The following is a 17,520-nucleotide window of genomic DNA, read 5'->3' as shown; positions in this document are numbered from 1 at the left end:
GCACCCTAACCAACACATCTTTCCGACTGTGGGAGGAAACCGGAGCACCCAGAGGAAACCCAGGCAGACACGGGGAGAATGTGCGAACTCCACACAGACAGTGACCCAAGGCCGGAATTGAACCTGGGACCCTGGCTCTGTGAGGCAGCAGTGCTAACCCACTTTGCCGCCCCGTGTTGTGGTCGTGAATAGAATAATGTCTCATGTATGCTGCAGAATGTTTTATTGATTAGCCAGGCAGTCTTAACAAAGAGAACAAAGAACAGTACAGCACAGGAACAAGCCCTTCGGCCCTCCAAGCCCATGCCGAACATGACCCTAACTAGACTAAAAAAAACCCTCTGCCCTTCCTCGTTCCGTATCCCTCTATTTCCTCCCTATTCATCCATCCATCCAGAGACCGCTTAATTCATGTGTCTGCTTCCACCGCCTCCTCTGGCAAGTGCATTCCAGGCACCCACCCACCACTCTCTGTGTGAAAAACCTCCCCCTGCACATCCCCCTTAAGCAGCCCGTCCTCTCAGCTTCAACCCCTTTTAATTGACACTTAAACTCTGGGGAAAAAGTCTCTGACTATTCACACTGCCTGTGATGTGGAGTTGCCGGCATTGGACTGGAGGTGGGCGCAGTAAGATGTCTCACAACACCAGGTTCGAGTCCAACAGGTTTATTCGGAATCATGAGCTTTTGGAGCGCTGCCCCTTCATCAGGTGAGTCCCTCAGTGCTCCGAAAACTCATGCTACCGAATAAACCTGTTGGACTTTAACCTGGTGTTGTGAGACTTCTGTCTACACCTCTGACAATTTGATAGACCAATGCTGATTAGGGAATAATTCAAATGGTTATTTTTATCGTCACAAGTAGGCTTACATTAACAGTTACATAGCGATGCCGGCTTTGGACTGGGGCAGGCACAGTGAGAAGTCTCACCACACCGGGTTAAAGTGCAATAAGTCTAATTGGGAGCACGAGCTTTTGGAGCGCTGCTCCTTCATCCGGTGAGTGGAGGATTGGGGTCACAAACAGGGCGTGTACAGACGCAGACTCAATTACAAGATAATTTTTGGAATACGAGTCTTTACGGCTAATCAAGTCTTTCCAGGGGGCAGCCAATGCCAGTGGAGAGAGGGTTAAAGAGGTGTGTGAACTATCTTACGCTAGGACAGTTAGTGAGATTTTGCAAGTCGCGGGGGGAGTTACAGATAGTGCAATGTGAACCCAAGATCTGAGCTGATGTTGGCCTCGTGTGCGGATATTGGCCAATGGTTTCAGTGTCAGATCAGATCAAAACTGGATCTTGGGTTCGTGTCACGCTATCTGTAACCACCATGACTTGCCTGGACTTGCAAAATCTCACTAACTGTCCTAGCCTGAGATAGTTCACACCTCTTTAACCTGTTCTCAACCCTCTCTCTGCTCGCACTGACTCGCATTGTACCTGTAAAGATTTGATTACCTGTTCAGACTCGCATTCCAACCATTATCTTTCAATTGAGTTTGTGTCTACATATGGCCCCTCTGAGAACCCAATCCTCCACTCACCCCATGAAGGGGCAGCGCTCCGAAAGCTCGTGCTACCAAATAAACCTGTTGGACTTTAACCTGGTGCTGTGAGACTTCTTTCTGTACATTAACACTGCAATGAAGTTACTGTGAAAATCCCCTGTTCCCCACACTCTGGTGGGTACACTGAGGGAGGGTTTAGCATGGCCATTGCACCTAACCAGCACGTCTTTCGGACTGTGGGAGGAAACCGGAGCACCCGGAGGAAACCCACGCAGACACGGGGAGAATGTGCGGACTCCGGATAGATGGTGGTCCAAGGCGGGAATCGAACCCGGGTCCTGGGTGTTAACAATAGTGCTGCCCGTGCAAAGCTTTTAGTCTTCATTGAATTAATCCAGATATCCAAAACTCATGCAAGGTTATCCTCTAGTCTTCCACAAAGGGGAGAAATGAGCAGCTGCTGGAGGAAGCTGGTGTTGGGAGGTACGTGTTTGAGGCAGTGTTACCGAGGAAGCTTACGCGTAGTTTGGGGACATGGGCCAGAACGTCCCGGCCAAGCTCACCCCAAAACCGGAAAATACCCCCTCCTGAAGTCACCAGGCCTTTGCACGGTCTGTCCCCATCCCCCCGACCCCCCGCTTGCCCTCTACGATTCCCGCAGTAGGCTGGAAGGGAATACCACCCCGCATCCCCCCACCGTGATGTGAAGAAGAGGGAAGGGTTTGGAAGAAAGATGGAATGCGAGGCTGAACACCTTGGAAAACGTGTGCAGAGGAGTGCCGGGATGGCACAGGTGGATGGATAACGTCAGCATGTACACCGGCCTCTCTCTGGATCGAGGGTGGGGGAGATCGGAAATCCGTGGAGAAAGATCGTTCATATCGCGGCTCGGATTGAGGGCAGGCGGAAGACGAGATCCTGCCCTGAACTACTCAGCACTTTGTTAACGTTCCTGACACTGTGCAGACGTGGCGGAGAACGTGCAGACTACACACAGACAGTGACCTGAGGCCAGGAGTCGAACCTGGGCCCCTGGCGCTGTGAGGCAGCAGTGCCAACCGCTGTGCCACTGCGTGGCCCATGCTCAAATATATCTGGTCACTGGAGACCTCAGCCTGGTTCTGTTGGTGAGTGACCAATGGAGACCCTGATGTCGAACAGGCGCTCGCGATTTAACCTATCCCGGCTTGCTGCTGCTGAACTTTGACCTCCGACCTCTGTACCTTCAGCTCCCTTGTCGCTAAAGCCCTGAAACTCCCCACCTCCCGCACCCCCCCACCGGCACCTCTTTCCCCTCCATTAAGACGCTCTGTAAAATGTTTCTCTTTGACGGAGATTGCCTTCATTGGCAACACTTTCTTCCATAATTCTCTGGCAAGAAAAAAAATGTTTAATTAAAGCTCTCTGCTGAGTTTCAGTGGACCATCTACGCTGTGAGTAGGAGCTTCACACTTCGGTTAGTGTAGCCCTTGACCTACCCCCCCCGCCCCCAAACCCAACCCAAAGGCGTCCAATTACTTGTTGCGGCAATCCCTGTCTCCACAAGCCGGGTAGACCTGCTGCACAACTACACCTTCTCTTACCATAGCAACTTTCCCCAAGAAAGATTGTCTGGAAGATTGGCAAAACCAGTCAGAGGCATAGTCAGGGCGGACCATAAATGCTTTCGGTGAGATGGGTTTTAAAGGAGATGGAGGGGCCATCAGTAGTGGGGCAAAACAGGGCAGAAAGGCACATCATAGGACCCTACAGTGCAGAAAGAGGCCCTTCAGTCTGCACCCAACACAATCCCACCCAGGCCCTACCCCCATATATTGTACCCACTAATCCCTCTAACCTACACATCCCTGGACACTGAGCGGCAATTTCTTAGCACAGCCAATCAACCCAACCAACATACCTTTGGACTGTGGTAGGAAACCCACGCAGACACGAGGAGAATGCGCAAACTCCACACAGACAGGGACCCGAGCCGGGAATCGAAGCCAGGAACCCGGAGCTGTGAAACAACAGTGCTAACCCACTGTGCTACCGTACCGTGTGGGAAGAATGGAGTTGGGGTGTATGCCTCGATTGTGGGGCTGGAGGGGGGGCTAGCGACACGCGAGTGGGCGATTCCATGTAAGTACTTAAGCAAATTGGTGAGATGGTTCAGATGGAATGAGAGTTGAGGCTTCAATCCATACGGCCAATGGATTTGTGGCACAGTGCTTAGCACTGCTGCTTCACAGGGCCAGGGACCCAGGTTCGATTCCGGCCTCGGCTCACTGTCTGTGCGGAGTCTGCATGTTCTTCCCATGCCTGCGTGGCTTTCCTCTGGGAGCTCCGGTTTCCTCCCACAGCCCGGAGGATGTGTAGGTTAGGTGGATTGGCCATGCTAAATTGCCCCTTAGTGTCCAAAGATGTGTAGGTTAGGTGGATTGGCTATGCTAAATTGCCCCTTAGTGTCCAAAGATGTGTAGGTTAGGTGGATTGGCCATGCTAAATTGCACCTTAATGTCCAAAGATGTATAGATTAGGTGGATTGGCCATGCTAAATTGCCTCGTACAGTTGAAAGACGTGCAGGTTTGATGGATTGGTCATACTAAATTGCCCCTTGGTATTAGGGAGATTAGTAGGATAAATACGTGGATTTATGGTGACAGGGTCTGGGTGGGATTATTGTTGGTGCAGATTTGATGGGCTGAATGGCCTTCTGCACTGTGGGGATTGCATGATTAGAAGGAGGACGTGACCACATTGGAGGGGGTTCGGAGGAGATTGTTGAGAATGTTGCCAGGATTGGGGAAGTCTAGCTCTGAGTGAAGAGGGGCTAGGTGGGAGGAAGCTGAGGGAGATTTACCTGAATAGCAGAGCAGCCGTGATGGGCCAAATGGCCTACTTCTACTTCTGTACCTTCTGGTCTTATGGGATACAATGAAAAGCAGCTGATGCTAGGGAGGGCCCATTTCCTTTAGTTAACGTGTCAGCGGAAACTCTCGTCATATTTTGAAAATACTCGCATATTCTGCAGAGAGAGAGGTGGAGCAAGAGCTGGAGTGTGGGATCAGGCTGGATAACCCTGTTACGTGATGTGGAGACGCCAGCGTTGGACTGGGATAAACCCAGTAAGAAGTCCCGCAACACCAGGTTAGAGTCCAACAGGTTTATTTGGTAGCAAAATGCTACTAGCTTTCAGGGCTTTTCCCCTTCGTCAGGTGAGTGGGGAGTTCTGAACATATAAAGGTACACACTCAGTTTACAGTATTCCGTAGCCCCGAAAGCGAGCGGCTTTTGCTACCAAATAAACCTATTGGACTTTAACCTGGTGTTGTGAGACTCCTTACTGTGTTAACCCTATTACAGCCAGGACAGACACGATGGGTAGAATGGTCTCCCACTGCATCATAGATTTGCCCTGTTCTGCTTTCCTACATGTGCGGGGGCAAAGTGAATCTGAGAGCATGAAGTGGTCAGAATTCATTTGAATTTGGGGCGGCACGGTAGCACAGTGGTTAGCACTGCTGCTTCACAGCTCCAGGGTCCTGGGTTCGATTCCCAGCATGGGTCACTGTCTGTATGGAGTTTGCACATTCTCCCCGTGTCTGTGTGGGTTTCCTCCGAGTACTCCAGTTTCCTCCCACAGTCCAAAGATGTGCGGGTTAGGTTGATTGGCCGTGCTAAGAAATTGCCCCTTAGTGTCCAGGGGTGTGTAGGTTAGAGAGATTAGTGGGTATAATACGTAGGGATATGAGAGTAGGGCCTGGGTGGGATTGTGTTCGGTGCAGACTTGAAGGGCCTCTTTCTGCACTGTAGGGTTCTATGATCTAGCTATGACTGTAACAATATATTCTGCACCCTCTCCTTTCCTTCTCTATGAATGGTATGCTTTTTCTGTATAGCACGCAAGAAACAATACTTTTCACTGTATGCTAATACATGTGACAATAATAAGTCAAATCAAAGTTTATTTATTAGTGTCACAAGTAGGCTTACATTAACACTGCAATGAGATTATTGTGAAAATCCCTTACATGCCACACTCCAGCGCTTGTTCGGATACACTGAGGGAGAAATTAGCATGACCAATGCACTTAACCAGCATATTTTCTGGACTGTGGGAGGAAATCGGAGCATCTGGAAGAAACCTACGCAGACATGGGCAGACTCCGCACAGATGGTGACCCAAGCTGGGAATCAAACTCGGGTCCCTGGCGCAGTGAGGCAACAGTGCTAACCACTGCGCCACGATTGTGGATTACAACATCACAGTGAAAACAGCAACCGACAGCGTTGGTCTTCCCTGTTTACCTGGAGATTACTGCTGACCAGCTGAGGGTTATCCAATCAGCACCCTGTTCTCATGTTGCACAAATTGCCTTTGAAGTTCCATTTGAAATTTGACATTCTTGTGACTGTCCTGATGAGTGCAGGATGCAAAGTTTCTGCAGCATGTTTCTTTTATTTCAGCAATACTCAAGTGCTGTATTACCAAGTGACTAAAAGAGAGACATGGTGAGGATTTTGACCCAGCGGCAGTGAAGGAGCGAGTGACGTATTTCCAAGTCAGGATGCAGTAAGAAGTTTCATAACACCAGGTTAAAGTCTAACAGGTTTATTTAGTAGCATAAACTTTCGGAGCGCTGCCCCTGTGAGTTATTCATCTGATGAAGGAACACTGCTCTGAAAGCTCGTGGTTCCAAATAAACCTGTTGGACTTTAACCTGGTGTTGTGAGACTTCTTGCTGTGCCCACCCCAGTCCAACGCCGGCATCTCCACATCAAGTCAGGATGGTGAGTGGCTTTTTAAAATTAATTCATGGGACATGGGTGGCCAGCATTTATTGCCCATCCTTATTTGCCCTTGGAGGGCAGTTGAGAGTCAACCACATTGCTGTGGCTCTGGGAGTCACATGTAGGCCAGACCAGGTAAGGACGGCAGATTTCCTTCCTCAAAGGACATTGGTGAATCAGATGGGTTTTTCTAATAATCGACAATGGTTTCATGGTCATCGGTAAATTCTTAATTACAAATATTTTTTATTGAATTCAAATTCCACCATCTGCCGTGGCGGGATTCGAACCCAGGTCCCCAGAACATTAGCTGGGTTTCTGGATTAATAGTCCAGCGATAATACCACTAGGCCATCACTTGGAGGGGAACTTGCAGATGGTGGTGTTTCCATGTATCTGCGGCCCTTGTCCTTCTAGATGGTGGTGGTAGTGTGTTTGGAAGGTGCTGTTGGAGGAGCCTTGGGTGAGTTGCTGCAATGCATCTTGTAGATGATACACACGGCTGCTACTGGCCGTTGGTGATCCGGTGCCGGAGATATTGGGTTTAATTTTCCACTCCCGCTGAAGCTAATGGACTTCTGGATGGCTCACTGCATTTTCCAGCCCCATGGTGACAGGGCTATAAAATTCCACACATCTGGGCGGGATTTTACGGCCTCGCTTGGGTTAAGGCTAGCAATGCCTGCCCGAGGTCACGGAAATTTCTATCATCAGACCCTCGCCCGAATCTGTGGACTTTATCCCTACGATCAGTTGGATTGTAAACAGATGACGGCTGGGATTTTCTGACCTTGCCCATTGCTGGGGTTCTCCAGCCCCGCTGCAGTGAATGGAGTTCAGGTCGAGTGCCAAATTCTCCGTTCTTGCTGGCAGCGATGGCGGGGCGAACGAGATTGGAGGATCCGGGTCGATGTCTCCGATTCTGAATCGATTTAACTGTACAATGGCTTGTCCACTTTTCTTGATCATTGACTTTGGAAATCTCCCATCCTCCTTCTCTTCAGTCACATTTCCCAATCACACTGCGGTGACTTAGCGATGGCAACGCACTTCATAGAATCACAGAATCCTTACAGTGCAGAAGGAGACCATTCAGCCTATCATCCTGCACTGATCACAATCCCACACAGACCCCGGACCTGTAGCCTCAGATATTTACCTGTTAACCCCCGTAACATTAAGGGAAAATTTAGCATGGCCAATCCACCTAACCTGCATACCTTTGGACACTAGGGGGCAATTTAGAACATAAGAACATAAGAAATAGGAGCAGCAGTAGGCCATCTAGCCCCTCGAGCCTGCCCCGCCATTCAGTAAGATCATGGCTGATCTGTCGTGTCTCAGTTCCACTTTCCTGCCCTCTCCCCATAACCCTTAATCCCCTTGCCTATCAAAAACCTATCAACCCACGGCTTAAATATATTTAGCGAGGCAGCCTCCACCACTTCAACGGGCAGAGAATTCCAGAGATTCACCACCCTTTGAGTGAAGAAGTTCCTCCTCATCTCCGTTCTAAACCGCGCCCCCCCCCCTCTTTATTTTGAGGCTGTGCCCTCTAGTCCTACTGTCCTTTGAGCGGGAAGAGCCTCTCCACCTCTATCCTATCCATCCCATTCATCATCTTATACGTCTCAATGAGATCTCCCCTCATTCTTCTAAACTCTAACGAGTACAAGCCTAGTTTATTCAGCCTCTCCTCACAGTTCAACCCCCTCAACTCCGGTATCAGCCTAGTAAACCTCCTCTGCACTCCCTCCAAGGCCAAAATATCCTTGCGTAAGTGCGGCGACCAAAACTGCACACGGTACTCCAGCTGCGGCCTCACCAGTGCCCTGTACAGCCGCAGCAAGACCTCCCTACTTTTATATTCAATCCCCCTCGCTATGAAGGCCAGCATCCCATTCGCCTTCCTGACCACCTGCTGCACCTGCAGGCTGGGTTTTTGCGACTCATGCACAAGGACCCCGAGGTCCCTCTGCACCGTCGCCTGCTGCAGTTTTTCGCCATGTAAGTAATAGTCCTTCCTACCATTATTCCTACCAAAGTGGACCACCTCGCACTTGCCAACATTAAATTCCATTTGCCATTTCCTGGCCCATTCGCCCAGCCTATCTAGACCCTTCTGCAGACTTTCCACACCCTCTGCAAAATTTGCCGTTCCACAATCTTGGTGTCATCAGCAAATTTCGACACCATACACTCGGTTCCCTCTTCCAGATCGTCTATATAAATGGTAAATAGCTGAGGACCCAGCACCGATCCCTGGGGCACTCCACTAGTCACCAACCGCCAATCCGAATAGCACCCATTAACCCCCACTCTCTGCCTCCTATTTGACAGCCAATCCTCTATCCACGCTAACACCCTACCCCCAACTCCATGCCCCCTGACCTTCTGTAATAACCTCTTGTGCGGTACCTTGTCAAACACCTTCTGAAAATCAAGGAACACCACATCCACCGGCTCTCCTCTATCCACATCCTCATAGAACTCCAGTAAATTCGTCAGACACGACTTCCCCTTAACGAAACCGTGCTGCGTCTGCTCTATCAAGCAATTCCCCTCAAAATGCCTCGCTATTTTCTCCTTGATCACGGATTCTAACATTTTACCTACAACAGACGTTAAACTAACCGGCCTATAATTCCCCGCCTTTTGCCTGCCACCCTTAAACAACAGCGTAACATCAGCCGTTTTCCAAACTTCCGGCACTTCCCGGAATCCAGCGATGTTTGGAAAATAATCACCAAGGCGTCCACTATCACCTCCGCCATTTCTTTCAGAACCCTCGGATGCATTCCATCCGGTCCTGGGGACTTGTCCACAATCAGTCCCTCCAGTCTGTCAAGCACCGCCTCTCTAGTAACAATAATGTCATTCAGGTCCTCCACTCCTACCACCTTTCCATCGCTAACACCCGGCAAATTATTCACGTCCTCCTCCGTGAAGACCGAAACAAAGAAGTTATTCAAGACCTCAGCCATTTCCCCATCCCCTACCACTAAGTCCTCCCTCTCATCCTCTAAGGGCCCAACGTTCACCCTAGTCAGCCTCTTCCTTTTTATATATTTATAAAAACTCTTACTATCCTTTTTTATATTAAGCGCTAGCCCAGCTTCATAGTTTATCCTACCCTTCTTTATCAACTCCTTCGTCATTCTTTGTTGACATTTAAACCTCTCCCAATCCTCTTCTCGCCCAGTACTCTTAGCTACTCTAAACGCATCCGCTTTTAATACTTTCCTTTACCTCCTTCGTTATCCACGGCTGATTATCTCTCCTCCTACGATCCTTTTTAACCATTGGAATAAATTTCTGCTGAGCACCAAGAAAGATCTCCTTAAAGATCCTCCACTGTTCCTCAGCAGACCTACCTTCCAACGCGCTCCCCCAATCAACATTCGCCAATTCCTCTCTCATCCTATCGTACTCCCCTCTGTTCAAACAAAGGACACAGGTCTGGGAACCCACTTTCTCCTCTTCCATCTGCATCAGAAACTCCACCATACAATGATCACTCTTCCCAAGAGGATCCTTACAGTCATAGCTGGGGTGCAGAGAAAGATCAACTTAGGTCCATTCAAAAGTCTGATGGCAGCAGGGAAGACGCTGTTCTTGGGTCGGCTGGTACGTGACCTCAGACTTTTGTATCTTTTTCCCCACGGAAGAAGGTGGAAGAGAGAATGTCCGGGGTGCAGGGGGGTCCTTAGTTATGCTGGCTGCTTTGCCGAGGCAGCGGGGAGTGTAGACAGAGTCAATGGATGGGAGGCTGGTTTGCGTGATGGATTGGGCTACGTTCACGACCCCTGGTTCTAGAATTCTCCGCCAAGGGAAGCAATTTTATCCTGTCCAATCTAACTCTTTCCGTCACAGTTTTGTCCACCTCTATCAAGTCCTCCCCTCAGTCTTCTTTGTTCCAACGAAAATAACCCCAGCCTGTGGAATCTCTTCTCATCGCTACACTTTCCCAGCCCTGGCATCTTAGGCCGAGCAGTCTAAGTCCGTAAGCAATGGAATGTAAAGGGCTGCGATGGAAGCAGAGAGATGGCAGAGAAGTAGGACACCTTTGAGCCAAATCCCTTTTCGGACTTTTGGCTCAGATCAAGTGGAGCGTCTGCTCTTAATGTCTGCTACGGGTGACACAGTGGTTAGCACTGCTGCGTCACAGTGCCAGGGACCCGGGTTCGATTCCCGGCTTGGGTCACTGTCTGTGTGGAGTCTGCACGTTCTCCCCATGTCTGCGTGGGTTTCCTCCGGGTGCTCCGGTTTCCTCCCCCAGTCCGAAAAATGTGCTAAATTCCCCCTTAGTGTACCCGAACAGGCGCCGGAGTGCGGCAACTAGGGAATTTTCACAGTAACATAATTGCAGTGTTAACGTAAATTTCTTGTGACACTAAATAAATAAACTTTAAAAGAGGGTGGCTAACAGCGAACTTGCAGTGGCTCTGGAGTCACAGGTAGGCCAGACCGGGTAAGGATGGCAGATTTCCTTCTCTGAAGGACAGTAGTGATTCTTTTATGTACCTTACTAAGGTGGCACAGTGGTTAGCACTGCTGCCTCAGAGTGCCAGAGGCTTGAGCTAGACTCGGGTCACTGACTGTGAGGAGTTTGCACATTCTCCTTGTGTCTGCGTGGGTTTCCTCTGGATGCTCCGGTTTCCTCCCACAGTCCAAAGACGTGCGGGTTAGGTTGGATTGGCCATGCTAAATTGACCAGGGGGGATTAGCAGGGTAAATATGTGGGGTTCCCGGGATAGGGCCTGGGAAGGATTCTGGTCGTTGCAGACTGGATGGGCCAAATGGCCTCCTTCTGCGCTCTAGGGGTTCTATGATTCAATGGTGTTGAGTACTTACCGACAGAGGGTAGGGATGCTTTGGATTTCCATGCCACCATGTGACTCCAATCGCTCCACGTGCTGTTATATCTCTCTGGATTGTCCTCGACGATCTTAACACGGATTTGCGCCTTGTAGACGCGGTCTGCTTTCAGGTTAGCCGCATCGATCTTTGTCCTCTGTTCATTTTGCACAACCTGAAACCTCTTGGCATCCTAGAACGTGAAAGAATGGTGGGTAACTCAACCTGAAGCTCCCAGCAAAGACTTCCTTTCTATTCTTCATTGGACAATGGCTGGGCCAGCATTTATTGCCCATCCCTAGTTGCCCTTGGAGGGCAGTTGAGAGTCACCCACATTGCTGTGGCTCTGGAGTCACATGTAAGCCAGACCGGGTAAGGGCGGTAGATTTCCTTCTCTAAAGGGCATTAGTGAACCAGATGGGTTTTTCCGACAATGGTTTCATGGTCATCAGGAGATTCTTAATTCCAGATTCTTTTTACTGAATTCAAATTCCACCAGCTGTCGTGGCGGGATTCAAACACCAGGTTCCCAGAACATGAGCTAAGTTTCTGGATTAATAGTCTAGCGATAATACCACTAGGCCATTGCCTCCTTGCTTGGCGAGATGACCTGTGGCACAGTGCTGAACCACGAGCTGTGTTCACCACTAAAGAACCGTAGAATTCTTACAGTGCTGAAGGAGGCCATTCAGCCCATCGGGCCTGCACAAACACCTCAGGCCCTATTCCCATAACCCCACATATTTATCCTGCTCCTCCACCTGCCACAAAGGGGCAATTTAGCATGGCTAACCCACCTAACCCGCACATCTTTGGATGGAAACCGGAGCAATGGGAAGAAACCCACTCTGACACGGGGAGAACGTGCAGACCCCGAGCAGACAGTGACCTGAGGCTTGGGGGGGAATTGAACCCGGGTCCCCGACGCTGTGAAGCAGCAGTGCTAACCACCACGCCACCGTGCTGCCCATTTTGGTAGGATCTGAAAATGCTCTCCATCTTCCACCCAATTTCGTAGACTTTGTAAACATGGGACGGCACGACGGCACAGTGGGTTAGCACTGCTGCCTCGCACACCAGGGACCTGGGTTCGATTCCTGGCTCGGGTCACTGTCTGTGTGGAGTCTGCACATTCTCCCTGTGTCTGTGTGGGTTTCCGCTGGGCGCTCCGATTTCTTCCCACAGTTTAAAGATAGTTCGGTGGATTGGCCATGGTAAGTTGCCCTTTAGCGTCCAAAGGCAATTTAACATGGCTGATCCACCCTAAGCTGCACGTTTCTGGAAAATCCACCCGGTATACAAAAATGAATGAACTTACTCTCCAGTGTTCGTCCTCAGTCTTATATCTCATTTCGAATTTCAGTTTATCCTCAAAAACGTCATCACGCTCCACCAGCCAAACAAAATCTGTCCCGATTCTGGAATTATTGACGATTGTCAAGTTGTACGGTGGCATTAGCTTGACTACAAGACAGAAAAGATCGGACGCATCATTTTCTCAGCGGCTGAAGAGGCCTTTTGGTTGTATCACAGCTCGGTATGGGCTCCTGCTCTGCCCAAGACCGCAAGGAACGCAAAGGGTCGTGAACGAAGCCCAGTCCATCATGCAAACGATCCACTGACCCCGTCTACACTCCCCGCTGCCTCAGGGAAAAGCAGCCAGCATAATTAAGGACCCCACGCACCCCGGACATTCTCTCTTCCACTTTCTTCCGTCGGGAAAAAGATACAAAACTCTGAGGTCACGTACCGACCGACTCAAGAACAGCTTCTTCCCTGCTGCCGTCAGACTTTTGAATGGACCCACCTCGCACTAAGTTGATCTTTCTCTACACCCTAGCTATGACTGTGACACTATATTCTGCACCCTCTCCCTTCCTTCTCCCCCTATATACTCTATGTACGGTATGCATAGAGCGCAAGAAGCCATTGGGAAGGAATTGGTTAAGCATTTGGAAAGGAGAGTTGTAAAAAGACAGGAGGAAGGAGATGGAAAATGGGCTTCCAGCAGAGATGTGATGGGTCAAATGGCCTTTAGTGTGTCCTATTCTCTCTGAGGCCAGGAGGCCGTTCCAGGAGCGGGCATTGGTGGGGTTTATTGAAGTTGGGAGGTATGGGAGATGTATCCAAGGCAAAGATTGTTTTAGACGTCTGGTAGCTGAGACAGAAATTTATCCAGCCAAGGTTCACAGTTTTTGTTTCAGACTTGCTTAGGTTTTGTAGCTGTCATAAGAAATAAGAAAGAGGAGCAGGAGTAGGCCATCTAGCCCTTCGAGCCTAGTATGTTAAAACTGTCACGTTTATGACCATGTTCTAGCCCAAAGAAGGCTGAATGGCCATGCAATGACAAAAGTGGGCAGTTGTCAGGAGTATGAGAGTGTGGGAGGTTTCCCTGGGAGTACGGGATTTTGGCTGTCCTCCCTGGGATTGTGGGAACTCTCCCCCGGGAGTGTGGGGATTCTGTCCCTGGGCATGGGGGAGTGTGGAAGTTCTCCCCAAGAGCGTGAGAGTTTCCCCCATGAGTAGAGAATTGCTGGGAGTTTTCCCTGGGAACGTAGGAGTGTGGGAGTTCTATCCGGCAGTGGGGGAGAGTGGGAGTTTTTCCCTGGGAGTGTGGGAATTCTTTCCAGAAGTGTGAAATTGTGGGGGTTCTCCCCGAGAGTGTGGGAGTGTAAGAGTTCTACTCGGGAATGTGGGAGTGTGGGAATTCTCCCCGGGAATGTGGGAGTTGTCACAGGGATGTGGGAGTTCTCCCCGGGAGTGGGGAATTGTGGGAATTCTCCCCAAGAATGTGGGAGTTCTCCCAGGAAGTGTAGGTGTTCTCCCAGGAATGTGGGAGTGTGGGGGTTCTCCCAGGAATGTGGGAGTTATTCCCAGCGGTCAGAGAGTGTGGGAGTTCTTCCTGGGAGTGTGGGAGTTCTGCCCAGGACTGTGGGAGTTCTCTCCAGGAGTGGACGAATGTGGGAGTTCTCCCTGGGATCGTGGTGGCACAGTGGTTAGCACCACTGCCTCACAGCACCAGGGACCCAGGATCGATTGGGTCACCGTCTGTGCGGAGTTTGCACATTCTCCCCATGTCTGCGTGGGTTTCCTCCGGGTGTGCCGGTTTCCTCTTACAGTCCAAAGCTGTGCAGGTTGGGTGGATTGGCCATGCTAAATTGTCCCTTAGTGTCCAAAGACGTGCAAGTTAGGTGGCCGGTAAATATGTGGGGTTACAGTGATGGGGCGGGGAAGGGGGCCTGGTTAAGATACTCTGTCAGAGGGTTGGTGCAGAGGACACAATGGCTTCTTTAGCGCAGTTGGGGTTCTATGATCTACACACAGGTACACAGCCAGGCTGGAAGGGAGGAAATGGTTCAAATAGAATGCTTAATTTCACCTACTGTGTTGGAATGGTTTAAATTCTTGAATCCATGCAACCTCCTGGAGAGGCCCAGGCCCTGGGCACGACAGAGAGATGTTAAAAGCCTGCACGGGAGCAAAGTAGGGGACCTCAAGGTGGCAAATTCTGTTTTGTCTCTTCGATGAGCTCGATTCCTGCTTTGGCCTGCAGGTCAGTGGGAAATCAGAGCTGCAAAACACAAAACGGGGTCAGAGGGTCAGAGCAAAGAGAAAACAAGACCGGGGCGGGGGGGGTGGGTGGAGAGGCCAGAGAAGCTGTACCTTTGGCAGAGAGGGTCGGGGGAAATTTAATCAGTGCGTTCAGGAAGGAGCTTCGTGTAATCCCTACAGCGCAGAAGGAGGCCATTCGACCCATCGAGCCTGCACAGACAACTATCCTACCCAGGCTCTATCCCCATAACGCCACACGTTAACCCTGCTAATCCCCCTGATGTTAAGGGCGAGTTAGCATGGCCAATCCACCTCACCTTAGCTTATGAAAATAGGTTGAATAGACTGGGTCTGTACTCATTAGAGTTTAGAAGGCTGAGCGGGGAGGGGGGGGATCTTATAGAGACTTACAAGATAATGAAGGGGATGGATAGGGTAGAGGTAGAGAGATTCTTCCCACTTAGGAAGGAAATCAGGACTAGGGGGCACAGCCTCAAAATAAGGGAGGGACAGTTTAGAACAGAGTTGAGGAGGAACTTCTTCACTCAAAGGGTGGTGAATCTCTGGAATACTCCGCCCATTGAAGTGGTGGAGGCTGCCTCGCTGAATATATTTAAGTCACGGGTAGATAGATTTCTGATAGACAAGGGAATTAAGGGTTACGGGGAGAAAGTGGGAAAGTGGAACTGATCCACTTCAGATCAGCCATGATCTTATTGAATGGTGGGGCAGGCTCGAGGGGCTGGATGGCCTACTCCTGCTCCTATTTCTTATGTTCTTATGATTCATGCCTGGAAGGGGACGGGGGGGGGGGGGGGGTGGAAGAGAGAGGAAGAGGGAGAGTGAGGGGTTCCAACTGAACTGTTGCTGAAAGGGCAGTTGGTTTACAGGCAAGCTTCTTCCAATCAACTTATTATTTCCTGTTTTTTTTAAACCATTGAGTTACCACAAAGCCACAAAATAGTCAGCTCACCCCACTGAAAAGATTTTGCGTTGAGCATTCTGTCTGCCTCCGAAATATTTAACCCTTCTGAATCTCCAGAGGAGTCGAAATATCTCATCACAAAACGCAAGAACAGCTCCGGTTTAGCAATACTCCCGATCCACAAATACCCCAATTTTAATATTCTCACTCTTGTTTCCAAATCCCAACCAGGCCTTACCTCTTTAGCTGTGTCATCTCTGTCAGCCCCACAACACCCTCAGATCACTGGGCTCCTCACATCCCGGCCTCGTGACCGTTCCCGGTTTTAACCGTTTTCTCGTTGTTGACTGGATTATTCTGGAATCGCCGAGACTGCGTGGTGTATCCAAGATGGCGGGCGGATCCACCGGAAGCCGTTTCTGCTGGAGATTGCAGTGGCGGGAGGCGAGCCTGTGGGAGGCGAGGGTGCTTGGGGAATTGGCAAGACTCTCACAAACTCGGTAAGGCCATTTGAACTTTCCTCACTTCCTTTTCCCTCTTCTCCATCTTCTCTCTTTTACCCTCACTGGTACTTCTAAAACTAGGCCTATCAGTCCACTAATCCCTGCCTTTAAAGTATTCAATACTTCTGATTTCTCTCGAGTCTTTAATCTCTTATAAAAACAAATGAGTGCGGAATTCCAACGCACCCCTTTTGTTCTGTAGCAGGAATGTTGGAGTTGTGAATGTTTTAGGCAAGTCTTAACTTCTTGTGAAGGGTAGGTCAAAACTAGAGCTTGCCAGCTGTCAAGTTATTTAAATAGTCAGCCATTTAAAAATTGAGAAAGACTGCCTGCCTGTGTCTGTGAGAGTGGAAAAGTATCTATCACAGCAGCTTCAATAGCTGTTTGTTGATATAAGCCCAAGGGCTATCGATCAATATTTGATATGTGACTGCCTATCACAACCAAATATTATTGCAGTGGGGTTTGGGGGTTTAGGCTGTAAGTTTACATTTGATTGACAGAGGTTATTAAAAGATTAGCTGTCTTCAGTGTGGGGTCATGAACACAAATGCATGTTTTTGTGAACACGGATGCATTGGAACACGGATGCTGAGTTCCTCCCAAGAATTTTTGGTTTCCATTTCAGATCATCAGCATCCACAGCTTTTTATTTTAGCTTTTATGGCCAAATGGATGGCATGGTGGCACAGTGGTTGGCACTGCTGCCTCACAATGCCAGGGACCTGGGTTCGATTCCAGTCTCAGGTTATTGTCTGTTTAGGGTTTGCGCATTCTCCCTGTGTCTGTGTGGGTTTCCTCTGGGACTTCTGGTTTCCTCCCACACTCCAAAAATTAGGGGAATTGGCCATGTTAAATTGCCCCTTAGTATCCAAAGATGTGCGGATTAGGTGGATTGGCCATGTTAAATTGCCCCCTAGTGCCCAAAGATGTGTGGGCTGGAAGGATTTGTGGGGTAAATACTGGGGCTATCAGGATGGGGGGGGTGGGCCTGGGAAAGATGCTCTGTCAGAGAGTCTGTTGATGGGCCAAATGGCCTCCTTCTGCACTGTAGGATTCCGTGACTTTATTCAAAGGGAAAACATTTCTCCTCAGTTCCCTTTCCAGATCTTTGGTTAGCCGACTTTTCTGTTCTCTATTTCCCTCCCTTAGGTGAGTGGGTGTGGCTGGCCAGGCCAGAATTTACCACCCAGCCCTGAGGAAGAGTTGCCTTCCTGAACCTTCGCAGCAGCTGTGGTGTAGGTACATCCACTGTGCTGTTAGGGGTCAGAGGTGAAGTTCTGCATGTTGGCTTTTGTTGAAAAATGTACAAAATGGAATCAATAACCACGCTCGAACAGAAGTAATTCCCTCATGTGTGAAAGAGAGGGAACTCAAGGAGTCTAAATGCACTAAGCAGATA

At 49.7% G+C, this 17,520-nt stretch overlaps 1 protein-coding gene across 1 annotated transcript in view; it reads right to left on the bottom strand.

The window, feature by feature from the left end:
• Positions 1-16,012, bottom strand: part of LOC145361631 (cytochrome P450 2J2-like) — a 40,490-nt gene extending 24,478 nt beyond the window's left edge. The window contains exons 1-4 of the mRNA XM_080217509.1: positions 15,854-16,012; positions 14,522-14,709; positions 12,457-12,602; positions 11,136-11,331 (exon numbers count right to left, since the gene is read on the bottom strand). Of these exons, the coding sequence (XP_080073635.1) occupies positions 11,136-11,331; positions 12,457-12,602; positions 14,522-14,709; positions 15,854-15,870 (547 nt within the window). The 5' untranslated portion in view covers positions 15,871-16,012. The remainder of the gene's footprint in view (positions 1-11,135; positions 11,332-12,456; positions 12,603-14,521; positions 14,710-15,853) is intronic.
• Between the last annotated feature and the right edge of the window lie 1,508 nt (positions 16,013-17,520).

The sequence above is a fragment of the Carcharhinus amblyrhynchos genome, chromosome 35, assembly GCF_965287045.1.
Source record: "Carcharhinus amblyrhynchos chromosome 35, sCarAmb.v2.hapA, whole genome shotgun sequence".
Lineage (NCBI taxonomy): Eukaryota > Metazoa > Chordata > Chondrichthyes > Carcharhiniformes > Carcharhinidae > Carcharhinus > Carcharhinus amblyrhynchos.
Note: the sequence above shows the minus strand (reverse complement) of the source record. Positions and strands in the feature narration are given on the sequence as shown.